Below are 20,587 nucleotides of genomic sequence, written 5' to 3'. Positions count from 1 at the left end.
GGCTATCCATGTGAAGCAGCAGCTGGCTGGGATGAAGCATGTCAGGAATGATTTAACATGTGTTCATCGGACATTTTGTGAACTAATGACTTCTAGTGTACTCTGCTCATGCTATATGTTGTACATTTAGACCGATCTGATCAATCTTCAAACACCACATACATGCCAACCCCCCATGTGCGAGTAAATGTGTGTGTTCCCTGCATCACTGGCTGAACCATGTGTGTTGCCATGAGATCGTGAGGGAGGGGCTGTGGGCTGAAATGTGCAGCAGAGTGTGTTTGAGGGAAAGAAAACATCCTATCAATCTTTTTCAAAAATATTTGATGTGAATTCTTTAAAAAAAAAAAAAAAACATTATCTGCCTCTGTTTTTTGCTAGATACCAGCTCTATTAAATTAAATTCAGTTTAGTTTCAAAGCAACCCATAAAAACACACATATCAGTTATTCCCAAATACTCAGAAAGAGGACTACGGATGGATGTTTGCAGATGGAGAGGTATAGGACAGGAGTTGCACTGTGTCTTTGTGGAGCTACAGAAAACACATGATAAGGTCTCCAAGAGAGGAACTATGGTACTGCACTTGGAAGTCAGGAATGGCAAAGTAGTATGTGAGGGTGGTGCAGGACATCTACGAGGACAGCAAGTGGTGAGGAGTGCAGTAGGAGAGAGGGTTGGGATTACATGAGGGATTGGCCAGGAGCTTCTTTTTTTTTTTTTGCAATAGTAATGGACAAATTAACAGAAGAGGTCAGGTAGGACTATGATGTTTGCTGATGACACCGTGACCTGCAGTGAGAGTAGGCAGCAGGTGGAAGGGACCCTGGAGAGGTGGAGGTATACACCGAAGAGGAGAGGAATGAGGCAAAATAGAATACATGTGGGTGAGTGAGAGGGAGACAGGTAGAAGTCAATATATTAACAAGAAGAGAAAGATGAATTTAAATACCTGGGGTCAACCATCCAAAGCAACGGAGCAACACAAGAGAGGCGAAGAAGAGAGTGCAGGCAGGGTGGAGTGGGTGGAGAGGAGTATGAGGGATGATTTGTGATAGAAAGACAGCAGCAAGAATGAAAGAGAAGGTTTACAAGATGGCAGTGAGACCTGCTATGATGTATGGTTTGGAGATGGAGACGATGACACTCATAAAAAGACAGGAGGCCGAGCTGGAGTCGACAGAGTCGAAGTTGTAAAGATTTTCATTGGGAGTGAGCAGGATGGACACGATTAGAAATGAGTATATCAGAGGAACAGTTCAGGTTGAACAATTTGAAGACAACTTTAGAGAGACAAGGTACAGATAGTTTGGACATGTGCAGATGAGGGACAGTGGATATAAACTCATTTTAGGTTTGCATTTTTCAAGTCCCACAACTACTTGGCTAGTAATTTGTTGTTGTCAAGTCGGCGTCTTCCAAACAGACTGCAGCAATCTGCTAGCAAGTGAGAAATCACAAGGATGCTTTGGGTGTAGCACCCCCTTTGCGACTGATTTCACCCAGCAACAGTCAGCAACCTCCAGCAACCACTTGCCAACTGGTTGGGAAATACACTTTAATTTATTTAATTTTTTTTATAGCAACCAGAGGTTGCCATGTGGTTGGGACCAGTCTCTAGGCCTTTGTGACTCAGGCCTTTTCTTGACTTGTCCTGCTTAAACTAACACTATGCTCAATTAGGATGGATGGACCCTCGGGGCCGAGATTTCCCCTTTGACATCTGGTAACCATTCACAGGTAAACCAAAACAAAATGCAATCTGATAATTTCCATCTAAACAGTCTTCCTGTCAGGGAATTCAAACCAAGAAGCTTTTTGATGTGAAGAAACAGTGGTAATGATTTAGTGATTTAGATTTTTAAAAAAATGTTGTAATCGTAGCAACTAATACATCAGTTGAAACTGTTTTCAGTCAAAGTTTCAATCCAGTCTGGAATTTTACTGCAGAAAATCTGGAAAATCGGGTTTGCTGTTAATGTATAATTGGTATAGCCACACTCAAGTGACATGCTTTCCCAATGTTATATAATGCACAGCTAATAAAACCTACAGAAACACATTCTGATCAGTCTTCATCAGTTCTGATCATTTTATTAGCGTGCTCATGCTAATAAAAGAAAAAAAAAAGTTTCCCTACAGGGATCAATAAATAACCCTAAATTATCCTTGTCACAAAAACTGTTCAGATTTCTAATAAAATGTAGCTGCAGGGCGATCACATGCAGCAAAGTGAAGAGGTGAAGTCTTCAGCAACACGTGTAGTACACAGAACAAGTTTACAGTCTGACCGACACGACGGGGTCATCAGGGTTATCAGATGTGTGACCATGATGAAGGCTGCAAGCAGAAACGCGTCAGGCAATGAAATTGTTCCACATACTACAAGTGTTGTTGTTTTGACCTCCTCAGACTTTCTCCTCTCCTCCATGCATTTTGGAAATAGGTGAAGTCGCACCAGAAACCTCTACTCTGTATCTGCACAACGTAACATCTTCCACTAAATCAACAGATTCATTTTTGCTCTTTGAACAAAGCTGAAACCTGTGATCCACTGAGACCCACACAGGCACATAAATGCCTCTGTGCTGGGAGAGCTGTTTTTTGAAGATCACAGCTGATTTTCAGGTTATTATTACTATCATGGAGTAAAAAGGTCAGTGGGTCCCGAACTCCTGATATTGAACCTCAGAACCACTGTCAAACATTCTGTCATTGCTCACAACACATAAATAGAGCTAGTGCACTATTTCTACTTGCAAATTGTGCCGCATAAATCATCTATTCTCTGAGATTTGCTGCTGTTAGTTATAGTGAGGACTATGGCTGCGTTAACTCAACAGGGGAGGGGCAAGATCTCTTGCACAACTGGGACTCTGCTTAAACAAAGGCTAAATATGGTACCCCAGACACAAATAATTTGGTTACAGACAGTTTAAGATGACAGTTTGAAACAACACTGCACAGGCTGTCAGTGGGTCGTAGTCCAGACAGCAGGGTCCACTGTGCTTTAATAATATAAACTATGTTCACAGTAAGCTCTGAGGCTAAAAATAGAACTTTTATAGGAGGTGTTTTATGGCATAAAGGGTGTGCCCTGGGCTCCTATAGACTCCAAGGTCAGCTTTATAGGTTCAGGCTGTCTGAGTTGGTGGTTCTTGAGCCAAGTTTCTCAATTTGTGTGAAACCAGGCCACGGTTACACAACTGTTTAATGCCTTCCACTGGTTAATCGTCAATTTAAGCAGGCCCAGATGTGGGATAATCAGACTGTGGATAGTGATCTGCTCTGCAGTCAACATACATTATTAACAATAAATCTATGTTAGCTGGGAAAAAACGAAAAACCCACCCAAACAAACATGAGGACGCTTATTTGATGTATTAAAAACTTTAACACACACACAATAAAGAACTAAAACAACAAAAGAATGAATCAATAATCATCAAACACTCAATAATCCAGCTGCTTTACTTGAAAAGCAGAACATTTTCTCTCTTTTCTGTTTCAGTTCCCATCAAGATCTCGCTCTTTAAGAACCGGGATCACACACCGTGCTGGTGTCATCCGAGGATTATTTTCTGCCTTAAAATAAATGTGATTCTTTGAAGCAGTGACCTGGCATGGCTTCTACTGTGAGCTGGATATCTGTTTTGAAGGCTTTATTACCAGATCCAGGCCAAAACCCTGGAGTACAGCAGACTACACACTCAGTTCTTAGATGTGTTTATACTGAAACTGCACATTCATTGCTTATGGCACTTATTTGGCACATGAGACATCGTATAGGTTTGGAGCAAATATTTCAAAACACTTATTTAATGCATTATTTGGCAATGGGGAAAGAAAATGGACAATTTTGATTTTTTTTTTCATTTTTTTACAGTATATAGAATAAATTTAATAATCTATACAACATATTTAGTACAGTAGCATCGCTTTTCATGTGACATGTTTGTTAAGTGACAAAGCATTACTTAGATTTGCTTTTTCACATTACCCATTATTATAATCACATTATTATAATCACATTACATTTACAGTGGCTTGCAAAAGTATTCATACCCCTTGAACTTTTCCATATTTTGTCATATCACAACCACAAACATAAATATATTTCACTGGAATTTAATGTGAAAGTGGTATACAATTGTGAAGTGGAAAGAAAATTATACATGATTCAAAACATTGCGGTGTGCAAAAGTATTGAGCCCCCCTGAGTCAATACTTTGTGGAACCACCTTTTGCTGCAATTACAGCTGCAAGTCTTTTAGGGTATGTCTCCACCAGCTTTGCACATCTAGTGACTGAAATTTTTGCCCATTCTTCTTTGCAAAACAGCTCAAGCTCAGTCAGATTAGATAGAGAGCGTTTGTGAACAGCAGTTTTCAGATCTTGCCACAAATTCTGGATTGGGTTTAGGTCTGGACTTTGACTGGGCCATTCTAACACATGAATATGTTTGGTTTTAAACCATTCCATTGTAGCCCTGGCTTTATGTTTAGGGTCGTTGTCCTGCTGGAAGGTGAACCTCCGCCCCAGTCTCACGTCTTTTGCAGACTCCAACAGGTTTTCCTCCAAGATTGCTCTGTATTTGGCTCCATCCATCTTCCCATCAACTCTGACCAACCTCCCTGTCCCTGCTGAAGAGAAGCAGCCCCAGAGCATGATGCTGCCACCACCATATTTGACAGTGGGGATGGTGTGTTCAGAGTGATGTGCAGTGTTAATTCTCCGCCACACATAGCATTTTGCATTTTGGCCAAAAAGTTCAATTTTGGTCTCATCTGACCAAAGCACCTTGTTCTACATGTTTGCTGTGTCCCCAACATGGCTTCTGGCAAACTGCAAACGGGACTAAGCCTGCTTTAAACTTCTCCACAACCTTATTCCTGACCTGTCTGCTGTGTTCTTTGGACTTCATGATGCTGTTTACTCCCCAATATTCTCTTAACCAACCTCTGAGGTCGTCACGGAGCAGCTGTATTTGTACTGAGATTAGATTACACACAGGTGGACTCTTTAGTCATTAGCAGTCATCAGGCAACTTCTGAATGCAATTGGTTGCACTCATAGAAAAGGGGGCTGAATACTTTTGCACACTGCACTTTTCAGTTTTTTAGTTGTAAAAAATGTTTTGAATCATATATAATTTTCTTTCCACTTCACAGTTGTATACCACTTTGTGTTGGTCTTTCTCATTAAATTCCAGTGAAATATATTTATGTTTGTGGTTGTAATGTGACAAAATATAGAAAAGTTCAAGGGGTATGAATACTTTTGCAAGCCACTGTATTTGGTTTAGCCTTGACAGCTGCGTGTATTTACAAATATATACAGACATAACTCAAATCAGGTCATGTTCAAGCACCGAAAAAGGCATTTATTCTGTCAGCAGCAGGTGGTTGATGGATGTGACAGTGCTTACGCTATTGCATACTAATGTTTGTGAGCAATGTCTAACCTTCATGAACATGCTGAAGCCGGTCTTCAACAGGTCTGTGAGACCTCCAGACATGTGCTCGATGTCAGGACATTCATGTCGGTCGGGGTGAAAGACTTCCTCCAGGATCTGACGCAGGAAAGGTCGATAGGTGGCCTGAAAAGCATAAACATCAAACAATACATATAAGCATGCTCAACACCTCCAATGGCAGCGGGGTTTTTTTTTTCTTTATAATAACCTGTATATAAATATACAGACAGTTACATGTGTTTAAATTGATGGTTGAAGAAATGTTGGTGTTTTTGTGGGGTCCCTGCTTTTAGCCTCTGCAGGGTTGTGTGTATGGCTGTGGGTGGGAGACAGGAGTTATAAACAGCTCTGTTCGAGCACACAGGCTGCTGACTTATGAGTCAGTTCAGGAAGAAGAGCTTTTTAAACAGTGTGGTAAAGAACCACACACGGTTAAATGTGGCTAAAAACAGCACTTTGGTGGGTGATAAATAGAATAAATCAAATCAAGGATGTTATTTTCCATTATCATGATTCCCAGAAATGCTAACATAATTCTGACAAGTATTATTCCAGTTAATACTCAGTGGTTTAACTACTCTATGTCCAGACTGAATTATTATCTAGTAGAGAAGGGTTATGAAATGTCTCCAAATTACTGGATGGGCCAATGTGAAATTTAGTGAACACATTACTTCCTCCTCCCTGTTTGGACAGCTTGGTGTGTGTATGTGCTGATAAAAAAAAAAAAAAAAAAACACTTTCCCATGATCACAGACACATTGATAGTACCAGATGATGTAACATGCTCCTTCAAAGTAGACACCTGGCCCACTTTTCCCAAGTTTCAGCAGCCTTGGTTTTATAATCGCAACAATTTGTGTTTTGTCCCACTTGACAGAGAAAAGAAGGCGTTTCAATAATTGTGTCCTTGAAGGAGCTGAACTGAAGAACCTCAACTAAAGTGACATAAACGTCTTCGACTATAACTAATTTTTTCTGCCCGACGACCCAGGACAAAACGTACCATTTATAGCCCTCAACGCTAGTGGATCAAGAATTCAAGGCAGATTTTTTTCCATGGGGCTGAAGCTTGCTGTCTCTCAGAACAATAAAGACCCAGATAAGACTTGCAAAGCTTGCAAATGTAAACATGTTGAATATGTTCCAGTACTATAATACTGGACAGTGGAGGGCTGCACCAATAAGCCTTTAAAGAGATCAAATTAAATTGAGCAGAAATGAGTTCAGCTTAGCGGTCCACAACAGTCCCAGTTTCTCATGTGGCGTCTTGGGAAAATTAATTGCCCACCCCTGATTTAGATATTTCCAAGAAATCTCGGGGGATGCAGTTGGGACCACATCTACACAACTGATTCGAGCATTAAAAAGACAAACCCACACATACAATACTGTCTAAAAATTAATGCATGCAGGTGTTTCTGCCCACAGGTATCCTCTCAGTATGCATCATTCTTAACAGACACCACAGAGCCCCCCACTCCTCTACCACCTGCAGGAGAATCCAAATTAGGCTTGGGGAAATCCTGCTGTCCGAATTATATAAACTAACATATAACTCCCCCCCACCAAATGACTCTGCTGCATGGGTCACTCTGCACAAACCAACCTTGGAGTAAACACAGTAATGATTCACCTCTGCCTGAATAACACGCTCGTGAATGCACATACACAACATCATCGCAGGCATAAACAAATCCAACCCGCAGTCACGCATTCTCCGTTTTCATCTGAATTTCAACAACCTAAAACTAATTCCATTAAATCACCACCCACATGATAAAAACAATAGCAGAATTAGTCATATGATAATGTCAGTGCTTAAATATTCCCCTGCAAACACAAACATTTGAGGGCACATACACACCGTCTCAAACGCGAGCATCAGGTTTCCACACGGATTTTATTGGCTTTGAGGTAGATGAACAAATTAATGTTCCAAAACAACAGGTGATAAAATGAAAAACAACAGTCTGGCATGTCTTTGGAAACAACCCAGTCAAAAATATGTTGAAGTTATACTATGCATCTCATGTAAAACCCTAAAAACAGGGTGTTTCATTTTAATTAGCCTGTGGGCTGGCATACTAAACCTCCATGTTTGTAATGGGATAGACTATCCACAGGAGAAAGTAGCTGTGAGAAACACTGATGCCAGTATTCTGTATTCTGTGAATTGTTTAAGCTGATAATTTCATTGGAATGAAAATGAATTTACTTCCAATGCACAAAGTTGAGGGCAAAGCAATCTCAGACATTGCTACCATCAAACTTAGGTAACTACACCACAACTATGAGCATGTTTGAGGCCATGTGCTTACATCAGTATATTGACTAAAATCCATAACTTCTGCACATCAACACACCCATTCACACTCTCAAACTTTCTTCTTTCCAGCAGCCTAAAACTGAGCACTTTGACCTTTGCCATCTTATTTTATTTAAACGAGATCTCACATATGAGGGAATATTAGACTGAAAAACAAAACTAGCGTGCTATGTTAGCAACTTCAGCCAGTTACTAGGTAGGCCAGCCCTAAATAATACCCAACACACACAAAATAGAACCATAATTTACAACATTAACATTGTTTTGTATTAAATAAGACTTCCAAATAGAGCTTTGGCCCACAGACCCATTAAGAAAGTTAACCAAGCTCATAAACAAGTGAGAAATAGTCATTTTCTCACAGACTTAAAAAAATGTACTCAATTTTTTGCCTTATATCTTACTGCCATTTTAATGTAATTATTGGGAGAAGGCCTGTGTTCACCTACGCAAAAGGGAGGACAGTGTGTCTAGTCATAGGTGTGTATGCTCATGTGTCACAATCTGCTGAATGCAGACTCAAATTAATCACTTTCTTGTTACTATGGTGTTTGCTTGGTTACGCAGCTCTCCCACCTTGACTTTCTGGTAATCTCTGAAACTTAAAACTTTTCATAATGATGCAAACACTCGCTACAAGGAACATTTTCCAGCCAACGTCACAAAAGCAATCAAATTAAGCCCTCTGTTGAACTAAAACCCAGTTTTTAGAGTCCAGCTGTTACAAGCTTGAGCACTCATAGTTCACTGGTGTTTTTTTTTCTTCTGGGAATTTCAATAGTGCTCAGTTACTCACACCATGACTTCTGCATGGAAATGTGCAATTTTTATGCAACTCTGCAACAAGAATACGTATGATCAGTGCTGCTGTCTGCTGGTCAGAGTAATTATGGCTGGAACAAACAAAGCTTGATAGAAGCCAGTTGAAGAGCTTCAGTGTTCATATTCAAAATGAATATGAACACTGCATATTTTTTGTTGAGCCCCGCCCCAAAACACCACTACATAAGCTACTACTTAATCAATTTGCACTTGTTCACCACTCAGATGAGCCCAGAACCCTCGATTACTTAAACTAATGGCACACAATACTCATACACTCACACTAGGATAAAAACATACGATTTCCCTGAGCCTCATCACAGTTTGTGACACAGAGTCAGAGCAAGAGATTCTGAACCATGTCAAGACACAATTATGTCTCTCCAGATATTCCTTTGTTAAGGAAGCGTTATATAACATCGTTGGACTGGCAGTGTGACGCGAATGCCCATGAGCGGCAAGGCCTTAATCACTGCAGGCAGAGACTTCATTTACTATAGTCCACATTTGGTCATTTTATTTATCAAGGCTCAATATACAACAATCAGCTCAGCTGCCTTGTGACGCAGGTCTGACCCATTCCAGCAACCCAGACAAAGTAAAGAGGAAAGCCACCAGACTGGGTAATTAGCAGCCCCTTTAATACCCAGCTGCTGATGAGCCACACCTTGCTAAAAATCTGGCAGGTGTATCACACACTTTCCCAAAAAGCAATTAAAATATGCAACCAGTTATATATTAACATTTATAATTAAAACAATCACCCAACAATATCCATAAACCCCATATCTACAGTAAAACCACATACCCATACAAAACCCTCCAAAACACCTAAAAAAACATCCCAAGCAATTCCCCCACCCAATTTCCTCCTTGGTCTCACCTGGAACATTTAAATAGTGTTCAGACCCCCCGGGGACACATTTGCCTGAACACACCCAGACTTAATCAGTTTAGGAGTTTAAAGTAGTATAAAGTAGTAGTAGAGTTTAAAGTAGTAGCCCAGTATTTTTGTCTATATAGTGTATTTGAATAACATAAGCTAGTGCTTGTCCGGTTGAAGGGGTTTAGGGTTTTTTTTGTTTGGTTTTTTTTTGTTCTTTTCCCAATTTCTACCTACTGCAGCTTCACTGTACTTAAAGTAAATATATGAAACTTGGTTTAACAGAGATTTAATAATACAATTGTTTTCTTAGTAGGATCAACAGCCCTGTTAGCACAGATTAGAACTAAAGGTGTTAACAAATGAGTATTGTATAGTTGTCATGTCTAGATTGTTTATTGGTTGAAGATGTTTATGTTGCAAAGAGGCAAAACTCCATGAAGTTACTGATCCGAGTCTTTGAAGTAAGCTAAGTTAGCAAGCCGTTAGCTGTGGCTTAATTTTAACAGAGAAAAAAAGCAAAGAAATTGATTTCACAAAACGATTACATTTTTCTATGACTTCTATAACAACTACTTATCTCACTATTCTGATGAGCACCAGAGCTTCACCTTCAAGGCTTTGTACATAATGGCTGTGTGATTGGATAAATGATTTATGTAAGATTTGAGAATCACCCAAGAAATAAACCTAGGTAGATAAAATGAAGATACACAGACAAGAGAAGGACATAGAAGTTCCATTATTGTTCAGCTTTTGCTCAAGTTTTATTCAAGTTCCTAGAATATGTCTTTCACTTGACCAGCCTTAAAACTCCTCGCCTATAATTCTCTGACAATCAGAGCGAAGGACAACAGCAGCGAAGCCGCCACTCTAGAATGTCACTGCCTATACCAAAAGGCAAGAGCCTTTCACGAGGACAAAGCTTTCAGATGCAATGCGAGGACCTTTGGAGTTACATAAGCTCCAAGACGAGTGTGATGAGGCTCTCACAGTGAAGTCCCCTGCGCTTGTATGCCTATGTGACGCAAATGGCAGAGGAACAAAAGCAGGAGAGGTCAGAGGTCCTCTGGTAAATCTGTGCCTGTGCTAGAACCACAACGAGAGTTGAAATTATATAGGGTAGATAAATAAAACACAAAGTAAAAAGTTATACGTATATGTGACAATTTTTACCAAAATATACAGTTTCTCTTAAATGTGCTGGAGAATTCTGACGTGTTGAAGCTGTGATGGTGGTTTGTAGCTGATACATGTAACGCAAACCCCCCCCCCCCCCCCCCGAAACAAAAACTGTGTGTGTTCTGAGGTTGGCAGTCAATGTTTGTGCGCCTCCAACCTGGTGAACTCCATCGCTGGCAGTGTAGATGGAGCGTAACTGTTTGAGGTGGTTTCTGGTGCTGCTCAAACCTCGGAGGGTCTTGAAGATCTTTTCCACTGCAGAATGAACTTGCTTTGTGGTCAACTCCTCAGGATTTGTACAACCTAATAAAAAACACACACACACACGTATGAACACACTTGTACACATGTTCATTAACAGAATGTTAAAACCTCAGATTCACCTAAATTAAACACATTACATGTTGCTTCAAAACTGGCCAGAGAGGGAGGCTAAATAGACAAAAAACAAAAAAAACCATTTGATTCTGCAAAAACAATTGGCCATAAGATGTGGCATGTTCATTTTTGTGGGTAATTTTCTCAGCTGGGTGTGTACTGAAACCAATTATCAAGGTAAATGCAAGTGAGCGAGAGGACAAGAGCTCCTTTATTCCAGCGGAAAGCACTGCAGTCTAATCAAAATCTAATGTTCCCCTCTTTCTAAAGAAGTGCCTAGGGAAGCAAAGACTTACTGTGAAATAAACCTGAAATGACAGCGTTTAAGAGGAAAGAGAAATAGCAGTGACAAAAAGAGAGCGGAGCTTAAAAATATCAAAGAGAAACAAACCGAGTGAGAGGACAGCGAAGAAGGTTAGACGACAGCAGCCAAGACGTACGTTTAGAGAGCTTTTGGCAAAGTAGGCTGCGTGGCACCTGCAGCTCCCCAGCACGCAGCTCAGGGATTTGGCTGCCTTTAATTAACGAGGTGGTCAGCTGTGTTACAGAACACAGAACCCGAAAACTGAATCAGCACAACAGACTCTGAGAGACTCGTAACAAAACGAAACACTGATGACTCCATCGCTGGAAATCATTTACATATAAAAGTGGTTTTCACGCGAGAATAATTACACAACAGATTTTCCTTGGTTGGAACAGTAAGCTGCAGCTTCCTCCCAGTCAGGAGCTGGCAGGTGTGTTAAAAAGTATAAACTTAATTTCTGCCAATTAATATCTCCCACGTGGATATGTTGGTCCACTCAGTGATAAAAATACAATGTGTTAGGAAAGCAATGTTTAAGCTGAGTCTGATGCTTCCTTGAAAGATAAAAGAATGTTTCTGAGCCTCTTCCTTTTACTTTAGAATAGAGCTTTATAAATTAGGGTCTGCTGAGGGGGGGTTGTCTCTAGACCTCAGTGGCTGGGGACCGAATCCAGGGTGTACCCCCATCTCTCGCCCAATTGACAGCTTGGATAGACTCCAGCACTCTTCTAGCACTCCTGAATGGGATAAGCAGTTCAGAAAATGTACTGACGGATCGATGCGTCCCCAGGTAAAACCAACAATAATGCAACAGCACTAGTCTACAGTTATTTTGTTGGCTCAGTACAACTTAGCCACAGTGATGCTTTAAGGGCCAAGTCATTGTTTCTCCATCCGCCTGGTTTCAAGTGTGCATTTGATAAATATTTTGTTTTCTGCTGTAATCTGCCAGGATCCACGTAGAGAAGTTCTTTGTAAATTAGAACGCTTTGTCAGAAATGCAAGTTCTGTAATTCTCATTCTCACCCACATCTTAAAATTCAAACTTTTCTTTTTAGATTTTCTCACATCAGACAAACAACAAACTGGGAGCTTCCATTTTTGCTGGTATGAGGTTTTCATCACGTTTTCTAGTCCACATTTGTGGTCTGTGGCAGCATATGCATACCTCGGATTGTATTATGTAAACATCCACATAATGTTAACCACACTTTCATCCTGAAATATGATAAAGGTCAAACATGCTCTCATAATAACAATGGAAACATTCTGATGTTTAGCAAGTTTGATCCACTCAGGTAATGCTACTAGCATGGCTGAACAGTAATTCATACCTACATACTTACCTACCTACCAACCATCCATCCCTGTAGTGGATCATAATAATCAGGTACACTGTATTTTTTACTTGCCAGTCATAGTTATTGTGTGTTCCTTGTAAGCAAAACCTGCTTGTTTTCATAGCCATCAGTAATGGAACGATTCAGCTGGTGTGTTTTTAGTTACCTGAAGTTTATGCAAAGTTCAGCATTTATACCTTTTTAGCTCCATTTTTAGTATCTCCCAACTCCTGAGGGACATAACTGTGTATGTCTGCTATTTTGTTCTAGACAGGAAGTCTACAGTGAAATGAAACAAATGAAAACAGATGCCTGCTACAGACAAAAATATTGTTCAGAGCCATGTGAGTGAATCAAAACAATTAAGCTGCGTAGTGGATACAGTAACACTGAGCTGGAATTATGAGGGTTTATAAAGCTGAGGGATGAGGGAGTTTCTGACATATGATGCCAAATGATACACTGTTATTACAAAGGAATTGATTATGGCTGCATTAATGGGACAGTTTACATATTTTTCCTGTGGCCTGCAGTACAATTTATCGATCGAGAGTGCTCTTGTGTGAGTTGCCCAGTTCTGGACACATCAGCTGTAGAAACAGCTGCTTTCTCTTAAACAAGTGCAGTGACCGTTCAGGAAGAGCGTCACACATGTTTCTAGGCACAATTTACAGATATCCGCTAAGCACGTCACATTCAGGCAAAAGAGGGCAGTATTAAGGATACGCTGACTGAATGAGCGTGTACCTGTGCACAATAGACAGAATGCGTGTTGCAGGAAGTAAAAAAATGACGAGCTATGTTTGTGAGAAGACTTCCTGATTTGAGTTTTGGGTCATCAGAGTGATGAAATCTTTGTAAATTAGAACTTTTTGGCCAGCTCTTATGTTTTTTCACACCCTGTTTTGGGGTTGAAGTAGATTTAAATCATGGACTAATTTGTGGTGGTTAAACTTAGGGGCAAAGAGGCTTGGGAATGTCAGTGAATGTCCTCATAAAGGTAGCCAAACAAACACACAGAGCGGAGTAGGAAACCAAAAGCAATAAAAATATTGGGAACTGAAAACACTTTTAGCCAAAATACAAGAACCGCTCATCCAAAATGATCACAAATTGGAAATGCACTTCCTCAGTTCCCCAGCAACACACACACACACCAGGCATGAAGTTGTTTTCAATTTTGTAAATTTGTTGACAGTTGTCAATACAGGCAAAAACAGACAGAAAAAGAATTTGGGGACATCCGTTTAAAGCAAAAATGATACTGTAGAACACAGAAGATGCTAACAAACAGCATACCTGTTCTCTCTGCTTTGCCCTGCTCTCAGTTCAACCAGACACCAGTCTAATTAAGCGACTCAAAAGGCTATGCATGACTTCTACCACCACAGGGTAACCATTGAATCCTGGAAACTGGCTGAAAGCTCTTACTTAAACATTACATAACAACCCATGAGCTCATATCTAACACAGACCTACTTTTGGAATGAAAGCAAAGCCAGATGTATACATTGTGTGTTAGTAATATGCGAGTTTTGAAGATTAGCGCTAACATTTGCAGAACATGTGGTAAAAAATCTTCCTTTATGCACAGTTATCTACTCTCTGCAGCATATTCAAAACTGATGGAATGTAAGAGCAGCAATGTCACCTCAAACTCTTATATCCTCAAGAGGATTTTTACAAGGCTAAAAACAGACCTGCAAAAATAGTTTGCTTTATTTTATCTGGCATGTTATATATGTTGAGAAATATATCACTGTCAGCAGTTAGGTAATGCAGAGTGAACATTTTTTTAAAGTCTTAGTCTGTGTTTTTTTGTTTTCTATTAGTTCCTTTCCCCTTCCCATATAGATGATATCAAATTTAGCAAGGAGAGTCTTTGTTTTGAGTTGCTGTCTTCAGGAATGCAAAGTGTCTGCTCCACTGGGTTTGCTCTCCCGCGTTGCCCGGGCTGAGCAGTAAACTCTTATGAAAAACAGCGGGTCTATTCAACTGAGCTAAGCGTGAAGACTCAGACAGATGTGGGACTTATCTTTCCAGACACCCGCAGAGGGGAAAAGCATCCTAAAAAACAACCTATAATAAATGTTTGTCACTGAGCATTTAAAAAAAAAAAAGGGCAATGGAACATGCAAACATGCAGTTTTGATTTGACAGAAACAATCTACCAAAATACTATCTATGCATAGTGGGTGTGCTAGTGGTGGGAGTCCACTCGGAGAGGAATGGGCTAAATATAAGGGTTAGGTAGGAGGAGACGTGGAAATCTATTTGAGTGCTTGCGTGTCTGCCATGAGAGGGCCGGTTGACTTGTTGCCAAAGCATACAGTACAAGCCCAGAGGTAGGAGTTTGGATGCAGGTCCCATTCCGGGCAATCTGTGGTTTTGATTTTGATCGTGGCACTGCAGATCCTGAGCAGGAGCAGGACCAGGTGCTGAGCTTGGAACATCCAGTTTGGCTGTGAGGCCAAACACCTGCGTCTGAATTCACGTCACGCGGCACCGTCCTGCCAACCACCGTATCGGCACCACAGCACACGTCTCACATGCAAATATACAAGCTGAATTCTGTTTTTTGTTTTTTTTAATTAAGTGAACAACGTGATTTTTTTGAAGAGCCATCTGACTGTGTTCTGGCATATTTCCTTGCCTTTATATGATTACAGCTTTTGTGAATATGAGGCATGTGATGGGAAATGATGCATACTCCTGATTGCAGCTGCCATTTCCGTTTATGCATTTGCTCCCAGAAACAACCTCACTTAAGAGACACCAACTTGTTCAGTAGATTAGAAAAATATTATCTAAGTCTGAGTCATCACTACAATACACTGTTTAGAGAAAAAGAGATTAGGTAAAGAGAAAGTGTACTTTGGTATGATACCATTAATGGGCCATTAAGCATCCAGGCAGGAAACGGCTGATTGAGTGTTTCCTTAATTAAATCTAACTGAGTCGGAGGTGAACAATCATCACTAAGAGAGGTGCGAACATAATCTGTGACGCTCACAAGGTGAAAAGAACCAACCAGAGCAGCACAAAGGAATGTTAGGTAATGTGCAGAGCTGGACTGGGATTGAAAATGAAAAAAAAAAAATGCAAAAGGAATGAAATCAAAAATGATGTTGAAGACTTAATGTTGTCATTTAAAGACCTGTGAACATTAAAAATGTTCACTCTTGAAGTAATAGGATTAGATAATATAGAAAAGGATTTGATCATTTCTCATAAAAGTGGGTCGAGCCTTCTTGTGCGCTTCTTTTTTTTCCTTTTTGAATGCATCGATTCAGATAACAAGCTTGGATGATTCAGATAACAAGCTTTTATACCACAGCTGTGTGGGATTGTAGATAAAGAAAAGGCAGGTGTCATTTTAAACTTTCATTATTGTTAAGAAACTCCATGAAAAACTTCAAGTGACAACCTCAGAGGCTCAAATCCAAAGAAACAGGCCAAGTGCCAAATACTGAGTACTTGAGTTCCCTTAGGCCTCTTTCCCACCAACAGGGTTCCAGTGCCGGTGCCTTAATTGGAACCGTTAGGCGGGTTTTCCACCGCGGAAGCACTTGGTGCTCGGCCAAAAAACGGGTTCAACTCCGGCCCCGCAAACTAGCTGGTCTCGAACCAAGAACGCGTAACGAAAGCGGCAGAAGGGCGTCTTTTAAAGTCGTTAAATATGTACGTTTTTACAATCACTCCACCTCAGAAAAAGTTCAAAGAAATCATTAAAAGCCCAAAATTACTGCGACATTCACGTCCATGACGAGTGTGTAAACTTCTGACCACGCCTGTATGTAGTAGAGGCTATGATAACACAGTCTCAGGAGGTTCTACTGGTGGCCCTCAATCTCAAACTAACTCCTACAGAAGCCGAAAGCCAAAAGAAAAATAAACATTTAATGTCAATTAAAAACATTTGTTTTTGTCCATTAAAACACCATCAACTATGCCACTTTACACATTCATACATAACTTTTATCCTGTACAAACAGGGCTTTTTCTCTGTAACAAAGTCACTCGCTAAAGATACATCAAGGCAATTTTTTGGGTATAGCATTGATGTGGACTGGAGGAACCGGGGTTTAAACAACCTCAGGAACCTGAGACACATCCATCTGCAAAGACTAAATAGTTTCCTATTGGTTTCATACTACCTTTAGATCACACATTACTGAAACAGGAGGTGCATTTTTTGGGAACTATTTCAGCCATCATTTACTCTGGTGAGTTATTATGGCAACAGCAGGACTGAGCCAAAATACAGGAGGGTGGCAATTCTCTTGCTACCAAAGAAACATGTCACAAGGTGCGATGACAGAACAATGGAAACACATCAGATAAATCAGGCTTTGGTTATACGGAAAATAATTGTTACAAGGGTCAGTGCAGCAATTATTGAGGTCTTTTTGCGAGTTTTCCCCACATTATGAAAAATAACAAATGTACAGTTCTAACTGAGGTTCGAGAAAAACATTCTCTTGGGCACATAACAGAACAGCTGAAGAAACAGAGACTGAATGCAGTATGCACGCAAACAATCAAGTAAAAAAAAAAAATTATCAAAGAAGAGGAAGTAAGAAATGTGGAAACATTTGTGTTCATTACCATCGCCACACTGTTCATCTCATAAGAAATACGCTCTCTGCTAAAGAACACAGGGAACATTAAATTAGAATAACACAGTCTGTTTCCTGAACAACCCTCAAAACATTGAGACTGCACTGCAACAGCTCACCGTCTATGCCTGACCCCACAATCAAACTAATCACTCTGTACTTATCAGTGGAATGTAGACAACCCGACTACTTATAAATATCACGGCTTATTTTGAAACGTAATCAAAAATTCTATTCTGGTCTGAGAAAAGAATGAGCGTACGTGATTTTTAGCGAGAGGGTGGAGAATCCATGCTGCAGAGCACAAATTTCTAAAAAGGAGTTTATATCAGACGTGGTAATCCAGTGTGGAATGCTGAGGAAGAAAATCTTTCCTACCGAATCTCAGGATGAAAAAGGAGAGACGGAAGTAACGGGCTTTCTGAACTACATGCTTGTCATTCATCTTTTACCTTACATGATGATGCTTCCTGCCAAAAAAAGTAATGGAAAATGAAAAACAAACATCCTATGCTGCAAGGTCAAATTTATCCTCAGATGTATCTGCAGATTAAAACGAACCATGAAACCCCAAAAATCACTGAAGTGGAACTTTTGGTAAACTGTGATTTGTGTGATCTGCATGTGCTTCTAAAAGGCTTCTCTGCCCCGTATCGCAATTATAAATCTAGAAAAATTAAAGTGGACTTTTGCTGCTCACTATTTGCATAAGTTATGCTCAAGTGGAAGAACTGTGACGCAAGCGTGTGCATACTGATAAAATCTTGTCAAGCAGATTTTCAAATGTTTACAATGCATTTTCCCTAAGGTGTCTCCATTTCCTCTTGAGGTCAACCACAGCACCCGGAGACTAAAGACCAACACCGATGAGCCCATTAAGGGGAGATGATGTAGCATTTCTCAATGGCAGTTGTTCGCACATAGACACATTTTAACAGCACAAAAATCTTTTTAAATTGCAATTTGCAATTTGAAGTTGTCATATTGTACTTCTACATAGCAGGCATGCCCGGATAAATAAATAATGTATTATACAGACGAATTGGGCCACGCCTCTTAATCTTTGAATTCATGTGTTTTCAGTCTCATGGCTACGTGCTCACTCAGTAACTGCAGAGCTCCAAAGCTCCTCTGGTATTAACATCAGCACAAAAACTGTGCATTCACTGCATTGGTTTCCAATGCTGAGCACTTCCTGTAGGTGGACTGTGTAGGTGGGCCCAATACTTTTGTCCATACAGTGTAAGTGTGACTTCTTGGCTGAGAGCAATTTGCCACCCATAAACAACATAAAACAACCAACCACGCAACAAAACAATACATCAGCTTCTGGATTGCTGCGTCAGCACCCAAGAAGTTGCAAGAAATCGGGCACATACTTGCGTGAATTCCAGTGTGAGAGCTTAATCCTTCTTGGAGTGGCCCACTTGAGAAAAAACACAAGACCTGTTTATCTGAATTGCTTCATTGACTCTTTAGGAAGTACAGAACAATGCTTTTCACACACACACACACACACACACACACACACACACACACACACACACACACACACACACACACACACACACGCACCCTTTAGGCCATCAAGCAGTCACTTTTAACTCCAGCCTTCCTCACCAATATGAGACCTTGCTGAGTACAAGGCTTAGTATGGATCTGTGTTTATTTAGGGAATGCCGACAAGAAGAAATATAAAGAAAAGAACACACAGACACACAATATGTCAGTGTCTGAAGCTTCAGACTTCTGCTGCACGAGCCAGTGTGAGATGATGTGATTAATCATATGCTGAGGATGGTGTGGTCGCCACTCTGCCACTTGTGGAGAAAACTACCATGGTCAAAGTAGCCCGCAGGCGGCATAACTGTGGACAGCAGAAGGATGTGCATTTATACCACAGAGTACTTTCATGTCAGCTTGGTGGCTATGTTAGTGGACAGGAATGTGGGCTGCACAGTGGTGTGGCAACCCTCAGATGTTATGCCGTTTGCTAACAGGTGTGATCAAACAGTGAGCACACGGGACTCAACCTCTGATGGGGAAAACACCCTGTCACCACCAAAGGCAGTTTCTGCTTGTATGCAAGGATATAATAAATGACTGGCAAGAATAAGGGTACATGTGTCTAATGCTATCTGAGACTTCCATGTTTGAGATAAATGTGGGGACAGCAGTTTAAATCACAGGGTAATATATCAGTCTGCTCATTTAGAGAATGGCAGCCCCTAATTCCCCCATCTAACTTGAGGTCTTTAAAAACAGATCAGTCGGTAGGTGTGTGTGTGCGCACACACACACACACACACATACGCGCTCATACTTTCACTGTGTGAACAAAGCTGCACACAGGCCAAATCAAAATGCGCAAATCTTGACAATTTGCCAATGACAGAAGCTCGCAGCTTTAACCCACTTTGTGAAATGACACATTATGGCTCTTCATATTAAAGTCATTACTCACATTTTTTTCATCTTTTTTCATTTCAAATCCTTTGATTGTGCCAGACATCATGTGACTCAGTGTTAAATAGGACATAAAAACTTTGATCACTGTAAAAGAGAGAAAAAAAAGTGTTAAAGTTGGTTCTCTCTTTGATATTGCTCCTTAGGAGTTGCTGTCATGTACTATTAGCCGAGCTGTCGGGCATGCAAAATTTGACTTTGATCCTTTGTAATTACAATGCTGTGTGTTTGTAAGTGCGCTTGAATGGCGGAGTGTGTTATTATCTCAGCAGTTACAGTGTTTCAAGGTTTTGGGGTAGAAATATTAGAAATCTGGAGAGGGACACAGAATTACACCAATTCCAGACAAAGTCAAAATTACAACGCAGCACGCAATGCAACATGAGCCCTCTCCTTCATGTGAGGAGACGAGGGAGAGCTGGGCAAGGGAGTGTGTGTTGTATAGAGTGTAATATGGCGGGGGTGTTGAATCAGTTTAACGGGCTGTCTGACTGAATGCATATGCAGCATGTTAGCTCTTCTGTCTTATGAATTTCTCAGTAGTTACATAACAGCGTCTCAGTGGCACTTAAGCACTTGCAAAATATTCTTCTCGGAAAGACTTAATTCATTTACACAAGTCTGCTGGGTAGTTGCTGAATATTTCATGAGTTCTGTAATCAGATCAAATGTGTATTATGCAGTCGTTTTTGTCAGTGATACATGTATCATTATTCACTGTAATGCAGTCCAGTCAGGGCAACTAAAGTCTGTCAGCTGTTACAGCAGGAATTATGTAAAAGCTA

General features: G+C 40.4%; 1 protein-coding gene across 2 annotated transcripts in view; it reads right to left on the bottom strand.

Moving 5' to 3' along the window:
* scfd2 (sec1 family domain containing 2) overlaps nt 1-20,587 on the bottom strand; it is a 99,844-nt gene that overhangs the window by 5,529 nt on the left and 73,728 nt on the right. For both annotated transcript variants that reach the window (XM_030726796.1, XM_030726797.1), the window contains exons 6-7: nt 10,850-10,995; nt 5,465-5,599 (exon numbers count right to left, since the gene is read on the bottom strand). In XM_030726796.1, the coding sequence (XP_030582656.1) occupies nt 5,465-5,599; nt 10,850-10,995 (281 nt within the window). The remainder of the gene's footprint in view (nt 1-5,464; nt 5,600-10,849; nt 10,996-20,587) is intronic.

Source organism: Archocentrus centrarchus, chromosome 4, assembly GCF_007364275.1.
Source record: "Archocentrus centrarchus isolate MPI-CPG fArcCen1 chromosome 4, fArcCen1, whole genome shotgun sequence".
NCBI classification, from domain to species: domain Eukaryota; kingdom Metazoa; phylum Chordata; class Actinopteri; order Cichliformes; family Cichlidae; genus Archocentrus; species Archocentrus centrarchus.
The sequence above is the reverse complement of the archived record's forward strand: the minus strand, read 5'-3'. Positions and strand labels throughout refer to the sequence as shown.